This window comes from Sceloporus occidentalis, unplaced genomic scaffold, assembly GCF_023333645.1.
Source record: "Sceloporus occidentalis isolate IW3139 unplaced genomic scaffold, rSceOcc1.0.p SCAF_5, whole genome shotgun sequence".
Taxonomy (NCBI): domain Eukaryota; kingdom Metazoa; phylum Chordata; class Lepidosauria; order Squamata; family Phrynosomatidae; genus Sceloporus; species Sceloporus occidentalis.
The window spans coordinates 122100964-122117937 of NW_028316985.1; the positions used below are offsets into that span (position 1 = coordinate 122100964).

Here is a 16974-nt window from a genome sequence, read left to right on the forward strand (position 1 = left end):
GGTCAATTACTATTTTTTTATTAATAAATTATTTAAAATGCAATCTTCTTTAGTAATTGCTGAACTATTTTTGTTTCTCTTGCAAAGATGTTTAAACCAACAAAATGCCTGTCCAATAAATAAGTTATGCACAAGATCAACCATTCTGATACTATATATAAATTTTAGTAATGCTGTAATATAGCAGCATAGAGCCAGTGTGATGTAGTGGTTTGAGCACTGAGTTATGACTCTGGAGATCAGGGATCGATTCCCCACTTGGCCATGGAAACCCACTCTGAGTCACGCATTCTCAGTCCCAGAAAATCCCATGATATGGTCACCTTAGGGTTGGCATAAGTTGGAAGTGACCTGAAGGGACACAACATCAACAACAGCAACAACAAACAGGAGGAGATGGGATCCAAATCTAGGATTTTTAACTTATGTATAGTGCTTGTATATTGCTTAGTATAGTAAAATCTCTAGGACGTACATGAAATATACTGTGTAATATTGCTGAGGTAATGGAGATTTTATTGTATTGTTTGAGCATTGTAGTGTTTTGTATTATATTGTATGCTACTGTGAACCACTTTGATCAGTTGGAAAAACGGTATACAAATAAAATTTTTATTATTATTTTATTATTATTTAAATATAAACAATACAAAGCAGTTTGAAATCAGTAAAAGACCATAATAAACACTTAAATACAGTGGGACCTCGGTATCCATGGGAGAATCTGTCCCCCCCCCCTTGAATACCAAAATCTGTAGATGCTCAATTCTCATTGTCCCCAACGGCAACATGTGCATGCAGCCATGTGCCATTAGGCAGAATGGGACTTCAGATGAAATTGTCTTTAATGAGACATGCACACGCTGCCACTGGGGTCAGTGGTGGCCCAGCCATATGCATGTTGTGATTTCAGTACCAGCCAGGGGCTTAAGCTTGACTCAGGCTGGCATCCTTCCGAGGTCACTAAAATGAGTACCCAGCTTGTTGGGGGCAATTAGCTTATACATTATAAACCGCTTAGCGAGTTCTTAAATGCATTGATAAGCGGTGTAAAAATGTGCATGCTATTATTTACTGCTTTAGCTGTTTTTGGTCCCTCCAGTAAGTGGATGGAGGGAGCCTTTTTTGTGCAATTGTTTGAATGTTGTACTAGGACTTTGGGATACCTTGGTTTCAGTCCCTGCTCAGTCATGGAAATTCACTGAGCAAAAGACACTTTCTCACCCTAAGAGGAAGGTCATGGCAAACCTCTGAATAAATCTTGCAAGAAAACTCCCTGCCCTAGCTTATGTTCCATATAAACACACCATAGGCAGCTGGGCTGCCTTGCTTCCTAGGCTAGTGGATCCTAGCAGTGTGAGAATTGCATGGTCCTTTGTGGGTTTATGTGTGGCCCTTAGGACTCGAAGGACAAAGACATTTGGCCAAAAAAAATGTCTCTGAAACTGTTCTAGGGGTTTCCTTAAGGAGCCAGTGTGATGGTGTGGTTTGAACATTAGACTATGACACTGGAGATCAGGGTTCAATTCCCACTTGTCCATGGAAACCCACTGGGTGACCTTGGTTGAGTCACATACTCTCAGACCCAGAAAACCATGATAGGTTCACCTTAGGGTCACTGTAAATCAGAAACGACTTAAAGGCACAAAACAACAACAAGAACAATGAGATTCCCCTCCCAAAACAGCCTTAGTTTCCATTTAGATGCAGCATAAAGTGATGAAACATCACTTTCATTCTACCAAAATGAGACTTGTTAAGGGATGCTGCAGCCTTTCAGAACATGGAAGGAGCCATACATGGTGTCATGCAGCATTCTGTGCTCCAGAGCATGCCCAGCCCCAATTTGGAGCATAGCACATAGCTATTAATGGCCAGACAAGGCTTCACAATGCTGCAATTACAAGCATCCCATTTGTACACCTATGAAACGAATCACTTGCATATCGTGAAATGATTCATAGATAGATCAGAGGAACTGTAATAACTGTATTTGTTCCTGGGACAAATAAAATGTACGTTTCAGAGTAAGAAGAGAGAGCATAAATTACTTGGCTGCCTCTTCCAACTACTCCTCTTCCCCTCCAATTGCTGTAACTCTTCCAACATTAAGGAAATTTGGACCATCATTCCTGTCATTCTGCAGATTTTAAAATAAATATAGCCATTGTGCTAAACAAATGGAATGGGGATGCTGCACAGAGACCAGAGGAGAGTTTTTTGTTCACTTGACAGCCTCTGAAATATGTTCTACAATATAATGTATTATTGAATGTCATTTTAAAAATTTATTTTCCTGGTTTTACTCAACAATTTTCTTTGTGTGTTTGTGCACACAGGTACCAACCCAGCTTAAACTATGAGCAACCTAAATATTCAGCAGAAAAAGAAGCTCTTGAAGCATCTGAAAGAGAATGTGCAAGTGAATCTCAAATTAGTATGATACCAGGGCACAGTTTTAGCTTACAAACACTGATAAATCCATCAAGTTTGCCAACTGAACAGTCTGCTACCATGGTTAACCTGCTTGTAGGTGTGTTGGGTAAGTCAAAACCTGTTTTGGGTAAGTCTGTAGAGCATCTTTGAAATTCCAACTAATAAGCATGTAGCATTTAAGTAAAACAAAAAGTCAAATTCATATGTAAAATGATAGAGCAGGTGAGGCTGGAAGAAATTTTGTTCTAAATTTCCAGTGTGGAAAACTGAGGGAAGAAAATAGCAGGCTTGTATGCTTTGGCTGAGGGTTATGTTGTAATGATATAAATAGCCTAGTTTTCAAGGATTCATTAAGAGGAAAGTGGATGCCTTTCATTTTTGAAAAAAAACCCTACTTTCATTGCTAAAGATTCTTAAATGTTATAAAAATAACGTTTAAAAAATGTTACACACATATCTAAGATACTGAAACAATCTGCTCCTTTCTTGTTTCCCTTGATCGTCTCCACATAGGTCTTCTGGTTTGTGGCCTGAGCATTCTGACCACTTACGGGATCCATTTTCTTGCCAATCTGGAGCTTTGGAGTATTTGTCTCCTTGTAGCTCTTTCAGTTCTATTTGTCATCATCATACTTGTCATCTGGAGGCAACCTCAGAGTCAGCAAAAGGTGGCATTTATGGTAAGGAAAACAAAGAATTGGATTCCTTAATATAAAAAATACAAGTGGGTAGTAAATAATGCTTCTAATACTTTGGGGGAAATTCTGTGAAATGGTACTACTGCCATTGTTATTTTAGTAATGAAGATAAATGTATAAATGCTAGCAAATAATCACAATAGTTTATTCATTTACCAGGATATTTGACAAACCAACCTTTCAGTGCACTTAATAGACTAAGCATATGATTAAAATAAGTAGTAGTTTGTGAAAGTTCATAACACAATAAATCTGTTAGTATGTATGGTATTGAAACAGTTTGTCTTCTTAATGTAAATAACCAAGCAAACAAAAACACTTTGTGGAATTTAGCCTCCACTGTAGAACAAGCTGAGAATTCATTTTTGTTAGCGCTGCAAAATATAGCAAATGTGATTAACTGATTTTAAAATTACTGTAGTTTTCATTTGACTAAAAAGATTGAGCAGCAGACTTTTTAAAATTTAGTAAAGTATCTTGGATCAGTAGTGTCACTGGGGGAGGGGGTACTGGGGGTGTAGATCCCCCAGGTGACACCACAGAGGGGCTGACACCCAATTGCCCCTCCTGCCCCCACTCAGCCCTGCCACAGTCCATCAGCGGCAAGGAGCCAGGCTGAGCATGTGCGCACCCCTGACATCTCCTTGCCGCTGCCCCTTTCTCCCCTGAGGTGGCAAGGACTACCGGAAGACGTGCATGCTTCTCCAAGCTCCATACCGCCACTCCTTTCTCCTCTTAAGGAGCAGCAAGGACTATTGGGAGGTGTGCGTGCTTCTCTGGGCTCCTGAGAAGAAGGAGTTGGTGGCAAGGATGGGGGCTATGGCAGGGAGGGGCACGGGCATGTGCTCGGGCTGACTGAGCCTGTGCCCATACTTCCTTGCAGAAGCCCCACCCCTTCCGCCTCTGAAGAAGTGTCCACTGCACCAGGTGACACCGATGGCAGGGACACTGCTGTCTTGGATTCTAAGTGGCTTTACCTTTTTTTCTTTTTTACTCATGAATGAGAGAATGATTCTTTTAAGAAGATGCATGCTAACACATGTGTGCATAAACAAACCAAATTGGGTATGGTCGCCTTCAAAAACAATTGCTTTATTTCAGTGCATTTCTATGCAGATTTTAATTAGTCTAAGAAATTCACATGAGTGACTAATAGAGCAGTCCTAGCCCTCAGACCTACTACTGGGATTAGGCTGGGGTAGAATTAACTCTCTGCTGGCCACATGAAAATCTAGTGTTCCACCACTGCTGAAGCTCTACTTATACATGCAGATAAGTCTACAGATGTCAAGCTCTGGCAGTAGTATTATTATCAGTAGTAGACCACGGAACAGGATATTATGAAGTCAGATTTAATCCACTGCATCTAAATCATCTTTGATTCCTCAAGAGACTCTGAATCAGCTTTTCTGTAGCTAGCATAGCGAATTTGTTTCAGTGGGATGGAGGTATCAGATAACAAAAAAAAAACCATAATTACCCTTATCATCATGAACTGTTCAGCATCTGGAAGAGGTGCATATTCAGATATCCCAGTTTTTATTTTTCTCTTCGGCATAATCCTGTGAATTTATTCATAAGTAATGCTCACTTTGTTCAGTTCATCTTATTTCACACTAAGCAAATGAGAACAAAGAAACTAAACTAAAGAATAGAGACTCTGAACTGAAATACATATTATAATTTAGGAATAATATACACAAAGTTGGCTATACAGTTGGTCCTCCACATTTGCAGGGAAGCAGGACCCCCGAAAAAATGGAAAACCATTAATATCTATTGTGGATTCCTTCCTTGGCAGGACCCTCTTGAGGGCAGCAAGAGTCTAGGGAAGAAAGAGGGGGTGCTGCCACTGCCATGGTCCCTAGGGAGGCAGACCCTCCCTGCCTCTTTCTCCATCTGTCTGCTCTCTCTGCCTCTTTTTCCTGTGACAAGCTGGGGGAGGGAGTTATACAGAAAACTGCATTTCTGCCCATGGGGAATCCTTCCATATCTTTATACCCTTAAAGATAATAATATATCCTGCAAAGCTAGAAGCAGCACACAATTCGTGCTGCTAACAATCATCCATCTTGGCCAGAGTCCATCAAGCATTACTTATATCTGTATACACACACTTGAAGTACTTCTGTATGGCTAGAAGGTTGCACCAACTTCCCTTCTGCTTACTGCCCCATACATTTGGGTGCTGTTCTGAAGGGTCTCCTGATATTTAAGTGGCTTTCAGAAGGATGCAATGGAACTAGCAGGTTGTGAGAAACCCTAGAGTGTATGCAGAATCTTGTCTGTGGACTTCTAGCTCCCAGCCCACATGTTCCCTTGCAGAACTGTGGTCTTTCCTTTTCCTGTCTGAGACTGCATATCTAGACTCGACCAAATTAATTACAGCAGTATTACTGTAATGTTCTAGGTATTTGGCAAAGAAACTGAAATTGTAAAATATTTGTCTTTAGGTTCCACTTTTGCCATTGTTGCCCTCTTTGAGCATCTTAGTGAATATTTACTTAATGATGCAGCTAAGTGGGGAAACTTGGATTCGTTTTAGCATCTGGATGGCACTTGGTAGGTATTCCTGTAAGAGCAGAAAAAACTTGTTGTGAGCTTCCTTCAAATAAAGATTTATCGACAGTTTCTAAGTTTCTAATATAGAGGGTATTGAATCTGGCTCAGTGCATGTTCATCTCTTGCCAAAAGATGGTTTCTAGCAATCACACCACCAAATTCCTGGATGAGCCCTAGATCTGAACTCTTTGCTTTGGACAAACTGTGTATGGCTAGCAGGCATCAGTTATCTGGTACTGCCTGTGTCTTAGATATTTCAGACCCTTGGAGATTGCATTGCTGGAAATCCTATTAGCCATGAGGAAGTATTTTCCAAAAATGAACGTTTACCCACCCCAAAATTTGTGGGAATAGAAACTGAGGGTTAGATTTTCCTTACTTTGTACTAACAGGGTAGAACTTAATATCCTTCAGTACCTTGATCCTCAAGCACAGTGTCCATAGTTCTAAATCAGCTACTTAGCTTCATAACTACCTTAGTTACATAGTTAAGTAGAAACTTAACTTGATCCCCAATCCAGACTTACTGGGCAGTAGCTGTTGTGAGTCACAGGGGTCTGTTCTTCTGTTGATCAAGATGTAGTTGACCGATGCTTCCAACCCCTCCCACCAATGATCTCCAGTGTGAGTCGACAGAAAGATCTCTGAAATAATCCCCCCTCACACTGAAGATTGCCTGTGGCAGTGGGATGGAAAAGTCAGCCAGCTGTATCACAATAGACCCAAGAACAGACCTTTTTTGCTCACAGTGGCTGCTGCCAGTTAAGTCTGAGCTGGGGGACTGTAAAGATTGTGAATATGAATCAGTCATAAATGCATACACGCATGTAACTGCAATTGTGAATTCCAGCCAGTGTTCTTGGAGAAAACACAGATGTAGGACTGCATAGAATGAATTTGAAATTCATACACTTTCATGAAGCCCATTGGATGATCTTGGGCCAGTCACTTTTTCTTGGACTAGCCTATCTCATGTGGTTACTTGGGGCAGGTGAGAGATAATGTATATTACACCGAGCTCACTGAAAATGACTATGTAAAATTATTAAGATAGCATTGGGCTAAATGCTCAGTACAGGTGGACAGAGAACTATGATCAAGTATGAAGTTGTGACTATTTTAGTAATCATAAGTACAACTATAGAAAAATTGCAGAATATATTACATGCTTGGTGGGAAAATGTTTTTCTTTTCTTTTCATTTGTAAGGTTTCCTGATTTACTTCTCCTATGGCGTACGACATAGTGTAGAAGGCCATCCTCGAGAGGACGAAGAAGATGATGATAGCTGCTCAGAAAAAAGTGAAATGCTAGAAAAGGACCATAGAAAAGAGGCAAATGAGCATGAAAATGCAAGTGAAAATGCTCAGTTTATTACTGATGAAAGGACAAGTGAATGCTAATGGTTGCCAACCTCCATGTTGTCTATGTTTTTCAAGCAGTGAACTGTCACAGAATATAGTTGCTGGGGAGTGGGGTGAAATGGTCAAACATTTGTCAGCAGTAATCTGCTTGTGCTTTATGAAAACATCTACCAGAAAACATGAAAGATGGATCTAGACTGGTTGCTAGTTATCTCATCCAACTGAGAACTTCCACAGATGTATTATCTGAAGTGAAACTACCAAGGAAGTGGAAGGGAAGAGCTTTCCAGTGGGTACTTTCTACCTGTCTGTCACTGTTAAAAAATCTTGAGGATTTTTTTAGTTGCATCATACAATCTTAATTCAAAGATCACCTTGCAACTAATTCCTTAGAAATATTTGAAGGTGGAGGGATATGAGTTCTTGTGTTTGAGTTCCTTTGATGTAATACCTGTCTTAAATAGCCACATAAGTAGACCTTTTTCAGCTACTCTAAATTCACAGAAATGTTAAAATACAACTAATTAGATGGGTGGGGAGGTAGGGAATATAAAGAGGAGAATTTTAGCATGTATTAGTGATGCTGTATGTATGGTATGTGTTAACTACTGCTGAATTTTAATATGAAGCATGAATATTCCCCTGAAAATTCTTAGGTTCAAGAACAGTATTTGTAAATAGTAACATATGGATACACTTCCAATGTTTGAAATTACATTTTTAGTCAGTCATTTCCCAAGTGAAAATGAAAATGAAAAACAGACCTTTGCTCACTTAAAGGAAAATTAAAGTACAGACAAATGACATGTATCTATGGGACTGGGGATTTTTTAGGTGCAGATGCTCCTGTTGAATTGTCTGATGGTGGTGGTGATGATGCATATATGAACAGTTTGGATTGCCAGTAGCTGTCTAACAACAAAACAGTGTACTCAACTGACAACATAGACATATATTTGGCAAACCAAATAAGTTCACTGAGAAATATTAAACTACTACCCCTACACTGCCTGTTATGATATTATGGACCACAGTAAAGCTTGATTAAAAGTAGTCTAGCTTTTTGTTTGAATCTAACAAATTGTGATTCTTATTAACTATGGTTGTTTGAAAGAAGCCAGCTTCAAACCATGGCTTAGGAAGCCGGCTTATTTAAACAAGCTGTCCTAGGTTTAATATTGTTTAGTATTCATATATAACACTACATTATATGCTGCGGGAGCTATAAAAAAATCAGAAGTGAATTCTTTCAGTCTTGTCCTTCTGGCTCCACAGGTAGAGGGAAGGATGCAAGCCCAAGATTTGTTACAGCTTGTTTTCCTCCCAGTAAAGCCCATCATGGTTTAACTAAACGTTCAAACATCTGGGATGTCCTTCTTGGAACTACCATATCTGGCAATGAATTTCATCATAACTGCACTAATATTTATTATATAAACCATGACAGAACTTTATTTTTCTAAGGAATTGGTTAAGAGGTGTGTTTTGCATGTTAGAGAGGGGAAGAAAAGTAGAAAAAGTAATTCATTTTGAAATAAAACTGTATATATGTATTTTGATTTAGATGTGGGCACCTTATTTAGTACAAATAGTCACTATTGTGTTGCAAATTTTCACTCACATTTATGGTCCATAGCTTGATTCTAGCAAGTTGCATTTGTTGCACACCACTTATGGTAAAGCAGTATATTGTATATGTCCAGATCTGGTTCACACATAACTCTACTTATGAGGCAGTATATGTTGTATGAGCAAGCAATAGAAGAAGCAAAACTGTCTGGTAGCATAACCTTTCTCCTTCTTTTTTTATTTGTGGTGGAAGTGTGGGATAGAGAGAATGAGCTTCTGTAGCTTACTCCAGTAGTGAAATAATTAGAATGTACATCTCCCACAACCCTGAAACCTCTAATAATAATCTTTCAATTTTTTTCATTGCTGCTGTGGGGTTTGAAAACCATACAGTATTTTAAAAGAAGTGTAAATTCTATTTTTTAAGAAGCTCTTGAAAATAGACTGACAAACATACCTTAAAGAATTAATCTATCTTAGGCAGGATTTTCAATTTCTTTTTCCAAATCTTAAGGTTCATCTGCCCTTAACTGCTATTATAACAGTAGGAAAAATAACAGGAGCCACCCAGTTGTGCTTGGCTATTGTGTTTATCTGCCTTCTTGTCTGTCAAAACCTATGGTAATCCCATAGGCAAGGAATACTCAGAGGTGATTTTGCCAGTTCCTTCCTCTAAATTATAGCCTACCTGATATTCATTGATGATCTCCCATTTGAGTACTAACCATTGCTAAGTGTGCTTAACTTCCAAGATCCAACTGGATTTGGTGCCTTCAGGGCATTTATATACTCAAATGTGAAAAGGAAATAAAATTCACCTTTGAACCTTACACAGTAATATCCAGGGCAGGGAGAGAGAGCACAGGTCAATTGCATTGTTCCTCCCTATTTTACCCCACTTAATTTCTGAAGCCAGCCTAGAAGTACCGAGTTTTGTAAGAGCAGTAAATATGGCATCAACTCCTCTTTTGTCTTTAAAATATAAAGAAGCTATATTTTAATCTGCTTTTATGCATAATAAATAGCAGGAAAAGAACACTTATAGAAATAAATGCATAATTCTAATGTACAATGTGCTAAGAAGCTGTCATTATTGAATGTAAATAAATATTGCCGCAGTTATGTATTGCTCTGTTTGTTCTATTTGCAATATATATAAATGTATACACATAATTGCAATAATTTCTTAAAATATTTGTATTACTGAAAAAGGGGCAGCTTTATTAAAAATGTGAAAAGAGACTGACGATTTTTAATATGTTTTTAAGTAATCAGTTTTTTAAAAGTTAGTTAGATTGAAACTGCTACAAACAATGGAAACTGAACCAAATAAAAAAAACCTATCAATCAATATTATATAAAGTGATACAGCCATACATCCTGAGCTAAATACTCCTGATTTGGAAAACTTTTCCCACTCACCTCTATGAATGTGGAGAAAGGTAGGAGAAATACACAAAAATGATTCCAACAGTGACTGAATGGAGAAGCTATTTCACATCTTAGGTCTTCCATGTTGGGAATTTTATATGTGCAAGAAGCCTTTGCATCTTGGTAACCTTGGTAATAGGTATTTACACCTGTGTCTTGAAAGAAATATTGTAAGAGGTAGCACTTATGCTTTGATTTCTTGAAGTAATCTGGATGGATACCCACTTACTTCAGTTAAATCAATATTAGATTTAGCCCTTGAAAGGCCAAGACATAGCCACATATATTTCAGGATTATAGTTTCTCAACCTCCCAACAACTCTGTGAAGCAGGCTAAGGTAGAAAGGACTTACCCAGATTCACCAACTGAGCAATAGACCTGAGTGAGCAAACAACTTTGTTTTAGCATGAAATTAAATGCCATATTACTTTCCCCCAATAACATGAAGCCTTGTAAAATGTTACTCACCAATGCCAAATATTAAAAACATTAATGATTTCTTCCTCTCATTCCGCCTTTCTTCCTACTGCCAAAAAAATTAAAATTCTGTAATGCCCTCCCTCATTGTAGCTAGATTTTACAAAGTCCAAAAATCTAGAAATATGTTCATTTGCTTTTTCAGATGCAGCAAATGTGGCAATGTTCTCACTTCCATGTAATTTTTGCTCAAGTATTTGTGTATATAGTGGATAAACATCCCAGTGTCTCTATGCAGTTAGACTAACTAAAACCTTTTGAGTCAAGGTCAGCAGTAGTGTGTGGGTTAACCATCCAACACTTAGTTTTACATCTCTGTGATCTTAACAGGAAAATAAATGTGCTTAACATTTTTTTTTCTCCTGCAACAACTGGTCCTTAGGCAGAACAATCCTGTGGTTAGCTAAAGAGAGCTATGAACCTTACAGCTTTTAAAATCTGGGAGGACACCTACCAGCAGGGTGGACATGAGAGATGTGTGGTGTTTTCTTCTCTTCCTCCAGATCCTTTCCTTGCTTTTTTCCTATTTTCCTCTCATTTTTTTAAGATTGGCTTTTTAAAAAATCCATATTCATTTAATAATTTATTATAGAAATAGAATCACGCTTTTTTGCTTGATACCTTTTACTATAACGTGATAAAGGTTGCAGTCTTTACGTTGCCTTATTGAAGGCTGTAGGACTTATTTCTGAGTTAAAAATGAATGGGATTGGATTGGCAATGATCAAAGACTTTCTAAAGAAGGTAAGGAAACCTATGCCCTTCTGGGTAGTGTTGGACTCCATTTCCCATCAGCCCTAGCCACAATGAGGGATGATGGGAACAGGAGTTAACTTACCCCAGAGGTTTTCTATCTCAGTAATTGCTTAGTAGGTTTTCTTTATTTTTAATTTTTTTCTTTTTCACCTGTGCCTTTGGCAAATTCCCAGGGAATTCTGCATTAATGGGAAACTTAGGAAGAACTGCCACAGAAGGTCACTATAAAAATGCTTTTGCATACTTTGCTATTTTAAAATCTTTCTAAATGAGTGCTTACCTTGGCTGTGTCACTATAGGTTGTATGTTTTTTATATAAATGTTCACTGTAATCATGGTTACCATGTATATGTTTGCTGTGCGCATAAATGGGGATAAATCATTTTTAAATTTAGTCAAGATTTTTAAAACGTTACTAGAGAAAAATCAGATTTTTAAAAAAATGATGTACAAAAATGTGTTTAAAGAATAAAAATACTTGGTGCTTTGGGTTTTTCACTTTTACAAGAAAACATCAATCATTCTTTGTTACTGTAGACTTCAATAAATTTATACTGGTGCTGTTCATTGTAAACATGTTGCTTATGACAGTACATGTGCATTTATTCTATATTTTTTAAAATAAAGTATAAAAGTTTACATGCTGTGTAGTTGTTTTTTTACTTTTATCTTCCAAAGTGGTAAGGATACACACACACACACAGAGCCCACAATGATAAATATAGGTTTTCTGTAGGAACATTAAGGCAAAAAACTTAATGGTCATTTTTTTATACACATTTTGTAACTTAGTTTGTTGTTATGGTTGTGTGCCTTTGAGTCATTTCCGACTTATGGCGACTCTAAGACAAACCTATCACAGGGTTTTCTTTGTAGAATTTGTTCAGAGCTTGTTTGTCATTGCCTTCCTATGAGGCTGAGAGAATGTGACTTACCCGAGTGGGTTTCTGTGGCTGGGCCTGGATTCAAAACCTTGTCTCCAGGGTCATAGTCCAACACTCAAACCACTACACCATGCTGGCTCTTGTCACACTGTAAATCTAGTTACCTCTTGGCTGAACTGTATTTCCTCAGCTACTTAAAATCTAATGTTAAAGATAGAAAGAAATGCTTAACAGTGACTGGTACAGTGGGCACCTCTGGTTTGTATACTCAGTTTCCAGTTATAAGGTTTTATGCTACTTGTCAAAATGTATAAGAAGGAGAAAGACCAAAGACCACTATTCTCTGTTGATGGTTTTGATAACTGAATTACAGCTGTACAGAGACTACAAAGAAAAATCTCACATTATAACAGTGGGTGGATGGGAACAACAGAAGTAGAGGTGAGGTAGCTAAGGAACTGTTACACAAGGGCCCCATTCCCACTTACAAATAATTCTGCAAAGCTATCACCAAAAATGGCAACGATGCCCATTCCTGGCTTCTTTTTTTACAGTGTTCATTTGAATTTTTGCTTAGTTGTTTTTAAGCATCCCTTACTAAAAACAGCTTGAGGTTAGCCTGCTGGAGCAAAACATAACAAAAACTCTCATGGTTTATTTGGTGTATGCTTTTGTAGACTTCTCACCCTTTCATCAAATAGACCAAATTAAATTATGTTTGGCTAGCATCCTTTTAGTTATAATATCATACGTTAGAATTACAACCTCATCATTTTTTTTCCTATTCCCATTTGTGATTGTTCTTTCATTGCTCCATTTGTAAATGACCCCGAAACCCACTTAAAATAAAAAGTGGAGAATAGGGAGGGGTGATTTTAGTGAAGAGAGGTTCATCCGAAAAATGCAGTTGAATACAAAATAAAATATTGTTTCTATATGCCTTGCCATTTTCGAGGCATCATGGGGAATATTCATTTATTTTGTTTCATTTCTATGACGCTGTTCTCCCAGGAAGGGCCCTAAGGCAGCTCACAAGATAAAAACATCTCAAAAACTTCACAGTAAAAAATTAAAACCATCTATTTAAAACAATACAAAATTCTTGGTAAGATTTGTTCAGAGGAGGTTTGCCATTGCTATCTCCAGAGGCTGACAGCATGTCACATAATACAGTATATGTAATATAGCTGTAAATAAACCATATGAAGTGAATTTATATTTATATTAGTGTTTTTAGCTTTTATTTTATAATATCCTCCATTTTTCTTGAATGCCCTACATTTCGTGGCGCCTTGTCCTCCTTTGCAGTTAGGACATCTGGTCACCCAGAGGTCAGGAGGAAAATCAGCTCCATTGAAGGGTGATGGAGAGTTCTCCGGATACAAAGGATTGTCAAAATAGACAAATGAAAGAGTCATAGGACAACTCCAAGGTAAACTCCCTAGTAGCCAAAACAACTAAACTGAGGCTATCCTACTTTGGATATATCATGAGACAGTATGACTCATTAGAAAAGTGCATGCTTGGTAAAGTGAGAGGCACTAGGGACTTAATTACACTACCAAAAAAGAGGGGAGCATAGCGATATACTCCCATCAATATTGCACAATAAAGCTAAGATTTTCACATGATGTCATGCAATGTGCTGTTTATCCCGTGAATAAAGAGGGCAGTTGAAGACCATGGCTCTTAGGCATGGTGCCCAGATGTCTTCCTAACCACAAAGGAGGACAAGGCGTGGCCGAATGTAGGATATTTCAGGAAAAAGTAGGATGTGGCCAAATAAAACCTAAAAACAATCCTGTAAGGATAAATTCATGCTCACTGGTGGTTTTGCCCTGGAAGGAACTGGGGAGCCTCGGTTTCCCCCTCCCCGAATCCCTCCAGAAGCAAGTGCTCACTACCTAATAAGGGGTATTTTGCCCCAAATGCCCTCTTGAGAAATTGGGGTTTAAAATGAAGGCGCCCGCTGTCAATCAACTTTCAGTTCCACGATCATCATAGGTGGCGCTTCCAGTACTCATTGGGGCATCGGAAGTGTGCTTCCCCACCTCCTTTTTTTCAAAGGACCAGGCACCAAAATGCGCACATTTTGTCAAACTTAAAAACCTCCAGGATATGTGTGTGTGTGTGTGTGTGTGTGTTGTGGGCATTTGGGTCAGTGCAGGTTATGATCTTCCCTTGGCCCCATTTTCAACCCCAAAATGCAAGCTAATGCCATCTCTACATCCTGTATCCCGCCTCCTTGCCACCCCAGAATGCCTCATACACATGTAATAATAATAATAATAATAATAATAATAATAATAATAATAATAAATTCCTCACCTGGGAAATGCCAGAAAAGGTAGCAATGCCATGCATGCTTTTCCTAGGCTACCCCTTTGAGACAGTAGCAAAAGCATTCTGTGTATCAATCTGCCAGTTTGTCAAATTAGAAAGAAAAACATATTGTAACATTCGCATTATAGCATTCATTCGCAAAGGAAAAAAAGCCTCTTGCAAAGGGCTCCCAGGAAGCCAGGAAATGAAAGTGAACAAGCAGCTAGCCACATTCTAAATATAGATCTCCCTATTGCAAAAAACATGCGCATAGATGGAGAAAAATAATGTAAAAAAAATAAATATCAAAGGGAAAAGGTCCCTGCTGGAAAGCAGAGCCTTGCCCTGCTTTGGGCCTCTGACCTGCCCTAAATTGACCCCGTCAGTCACCCCCTTTTTGCCTCCTGTCACCCTTTTGCCTCCTGTCAGATTTCCCTTTTTTGCATCCTTCCGGCTCTTTCCTCCTCCTCCTCCTCCTTCTCCAATGAGGGGAGGGAATGCCCTGCCCTCTGCCCACCCTCTGACCTCAATCCCTCCCCTGAACTTGACCCAATCATGATCGGGGGCAAGTTCATATTTCAGGGAACCCGGGTTTTTTCAAAAAAGATGGATTTTGCCCCGAATTTGGATGACCCGGGCTAAAGGGCATTTGCTTGCGCATGCCTCGAAATGCATTGTGACAGAATCGGGGCCAATATGAACTTCACGTGTTAGAATTGATTCCTGATCCAGGGTAAAGTGTAGTCTGAATGGGCAGTCATGCTCAAAATGTAGGATCTTTTGGAATCCCTCCTAGACACCAGGGTGAAATGTACTAGGGAATGTCCTGGAAAAGAAGGACTTCTGGACACTCTACTCTTGGAGGGCTCTCTTTCATAAAGTTGCCACAAGTGGAAGCCAATTCACAACAAGAGCATGGGTGGGATTCAAATGGTATTTTAAGGAGAAGAGAAACAAACGTGTATTTGTTCTTTCTGAAGGGGATAGATGTAGAAGTATGAAGCAAAACTGGGAGTCCAAGTAGACCACAAATTGAACATGAGTCAACAGTGTGATGCGGCAACTAAAAAGGCCAAGGTGATTTTAGGCTGCATCAATAGAAGTATAGTGTCTAGATCAAGGGAAGTAATAGTGCCACTATATTCTGCTTTGGTCAGGCCCCACCTGGAATATTGTGTCAAGTTCTGGGCCCCACAATTTAAAAAGGATGTTGAGAAACTAGAGCATGTCCAAAGGAGGGCAACTAAAATGGTGAAGGGTCTGGAAGCCATGCCCTATGAGGAACGACTTAGGGAGCTGGGGATGTTTAGCCTGGAGAAGAGAAGGTTAAGAGGTGATATGATAGCCCTGTTTAAATACTTGAAGGGATGTCATATTGAGGAGGGAGCAAGCTTGTTTTTTGCTGCTCCAGAGACTACCAGAGCAATGGACGGAAGCTCCAGGAAAAGAGATTCCACCTCAACATTAGGAGGAACTTGCTGACAGTAAGGGCTGTTCGACAGTGGAACAAACTCCCTTGGAGAGTGGTGGAGTCTCCCTCCTTGGAGGTCTTTAAGCAGAGGCTGGATGGCCATCTGTCAATGAGGATGCTTTGGCTGAGAGTTCCTGCATGGCAGAATGGGGTTGGACTGGATGGCCTTGTGGTCTCTTTCAACTCTATGATTCTATGATTCAAAACACACGCACCAAGGCTAACAAATTGGAGTACTTCAGAATAAGGATGATATTGGCAAGTGGAGGCCCTGCTATGGTTGCCATTAATGCAAGGTTGCCAGAAGTCCTCACCAGTCCACAAAGGAGGACAAGGCACTGCAAAATTGTAGAACGTTAAAGAAAAAATGTGGGCCAATACCAAATAAAAGCTAAAAACCACTAACGGGAATATAAATTCATGCTTCTTGGTCATGCTGCAAATGGAGGACAATTTTGAATTCCTCCTGGACAGAAGATTGAAATGTGGGAAAGGAGGACATCTGGTCACTCTGAGATAAAAATCACTCATAGAAATGTAAATTCATGCTTCTTAGTCCTCCAAACGGAGGACATTTTGGATTTCCTCCTGGACAGAAAGCTGAAACACAGTATGTGTCCTGGAAAAGGAGGACACATCCAGTCACCTTGAGGTTAAAAAAAAACCACATTCAAACTAGAAACTAGAAATTCATGCTTCATGGTCCTGCAGCTGCTCCCAAAAAGGAGGGCATTTTGGCATCCCTCCTGACTGGGCAGAAAGCTGAACTGTAGGACAGGTGCTTGGAAAAAGGAGGACACCCAGTAAATGTTAACCCATGCTAAGTTCTTAGTCCTGCTCCAAAGGGAGAATTCCTGCTGGAATGGAGGACAGGTCCTGGAAAAGGAGGACCAACCCTGCTTTTAATGAGTCCCAGCTGAGCTGACTGGCAACCATTTTAAGGGGGGGTTGTCTGAGGGCGGGAAAGAAAAGGGCCTCTCCCTCCTTCCTTCTTCTCCCCTTTT

The 16974-nt window shown here is 39.3% G+C and overlaps 1 protein-coding gene across 2 annotated transcripts in view; it reads left to right on the forward strand.

The window, feature by feature from the left end:
- LOC149312761 (cationic amino acid transporter 2-like) overlaps positions 1 to 9900 on the forward strand; it is a 59041-nt gene extending 49141 nt beyond the window's left edge. Inside the window, exons 9-12 of one of the 2 annotated variants that reach the window (XM_089525307.1) lie at positions 2340 to 2542; positions 2950 to 3116; positions 5588 to 5696; positions 6905 to 9900. In XM_089525307.1, the coding sequence (XP_089381433.1) occupies positions 2340 to 2542; positions 2950 to 3116; positions 5588 to 5696; positions 6905 to 7098 (673 nt within the window). In that variant the 3' untranslated portion in view covers positions 7099 to 9900. The remainder of the gene's footprint in view (positions 1 to 2339; positions 2543 to 2949; positions 3117 to 5587; positions 5697 to 6904) is intronic. The other variant, XM_089525308.1, reaches the window with a different exon arrangement.
- Positions 9901 to 16974: the final 7074 nt, after the last annotated feature.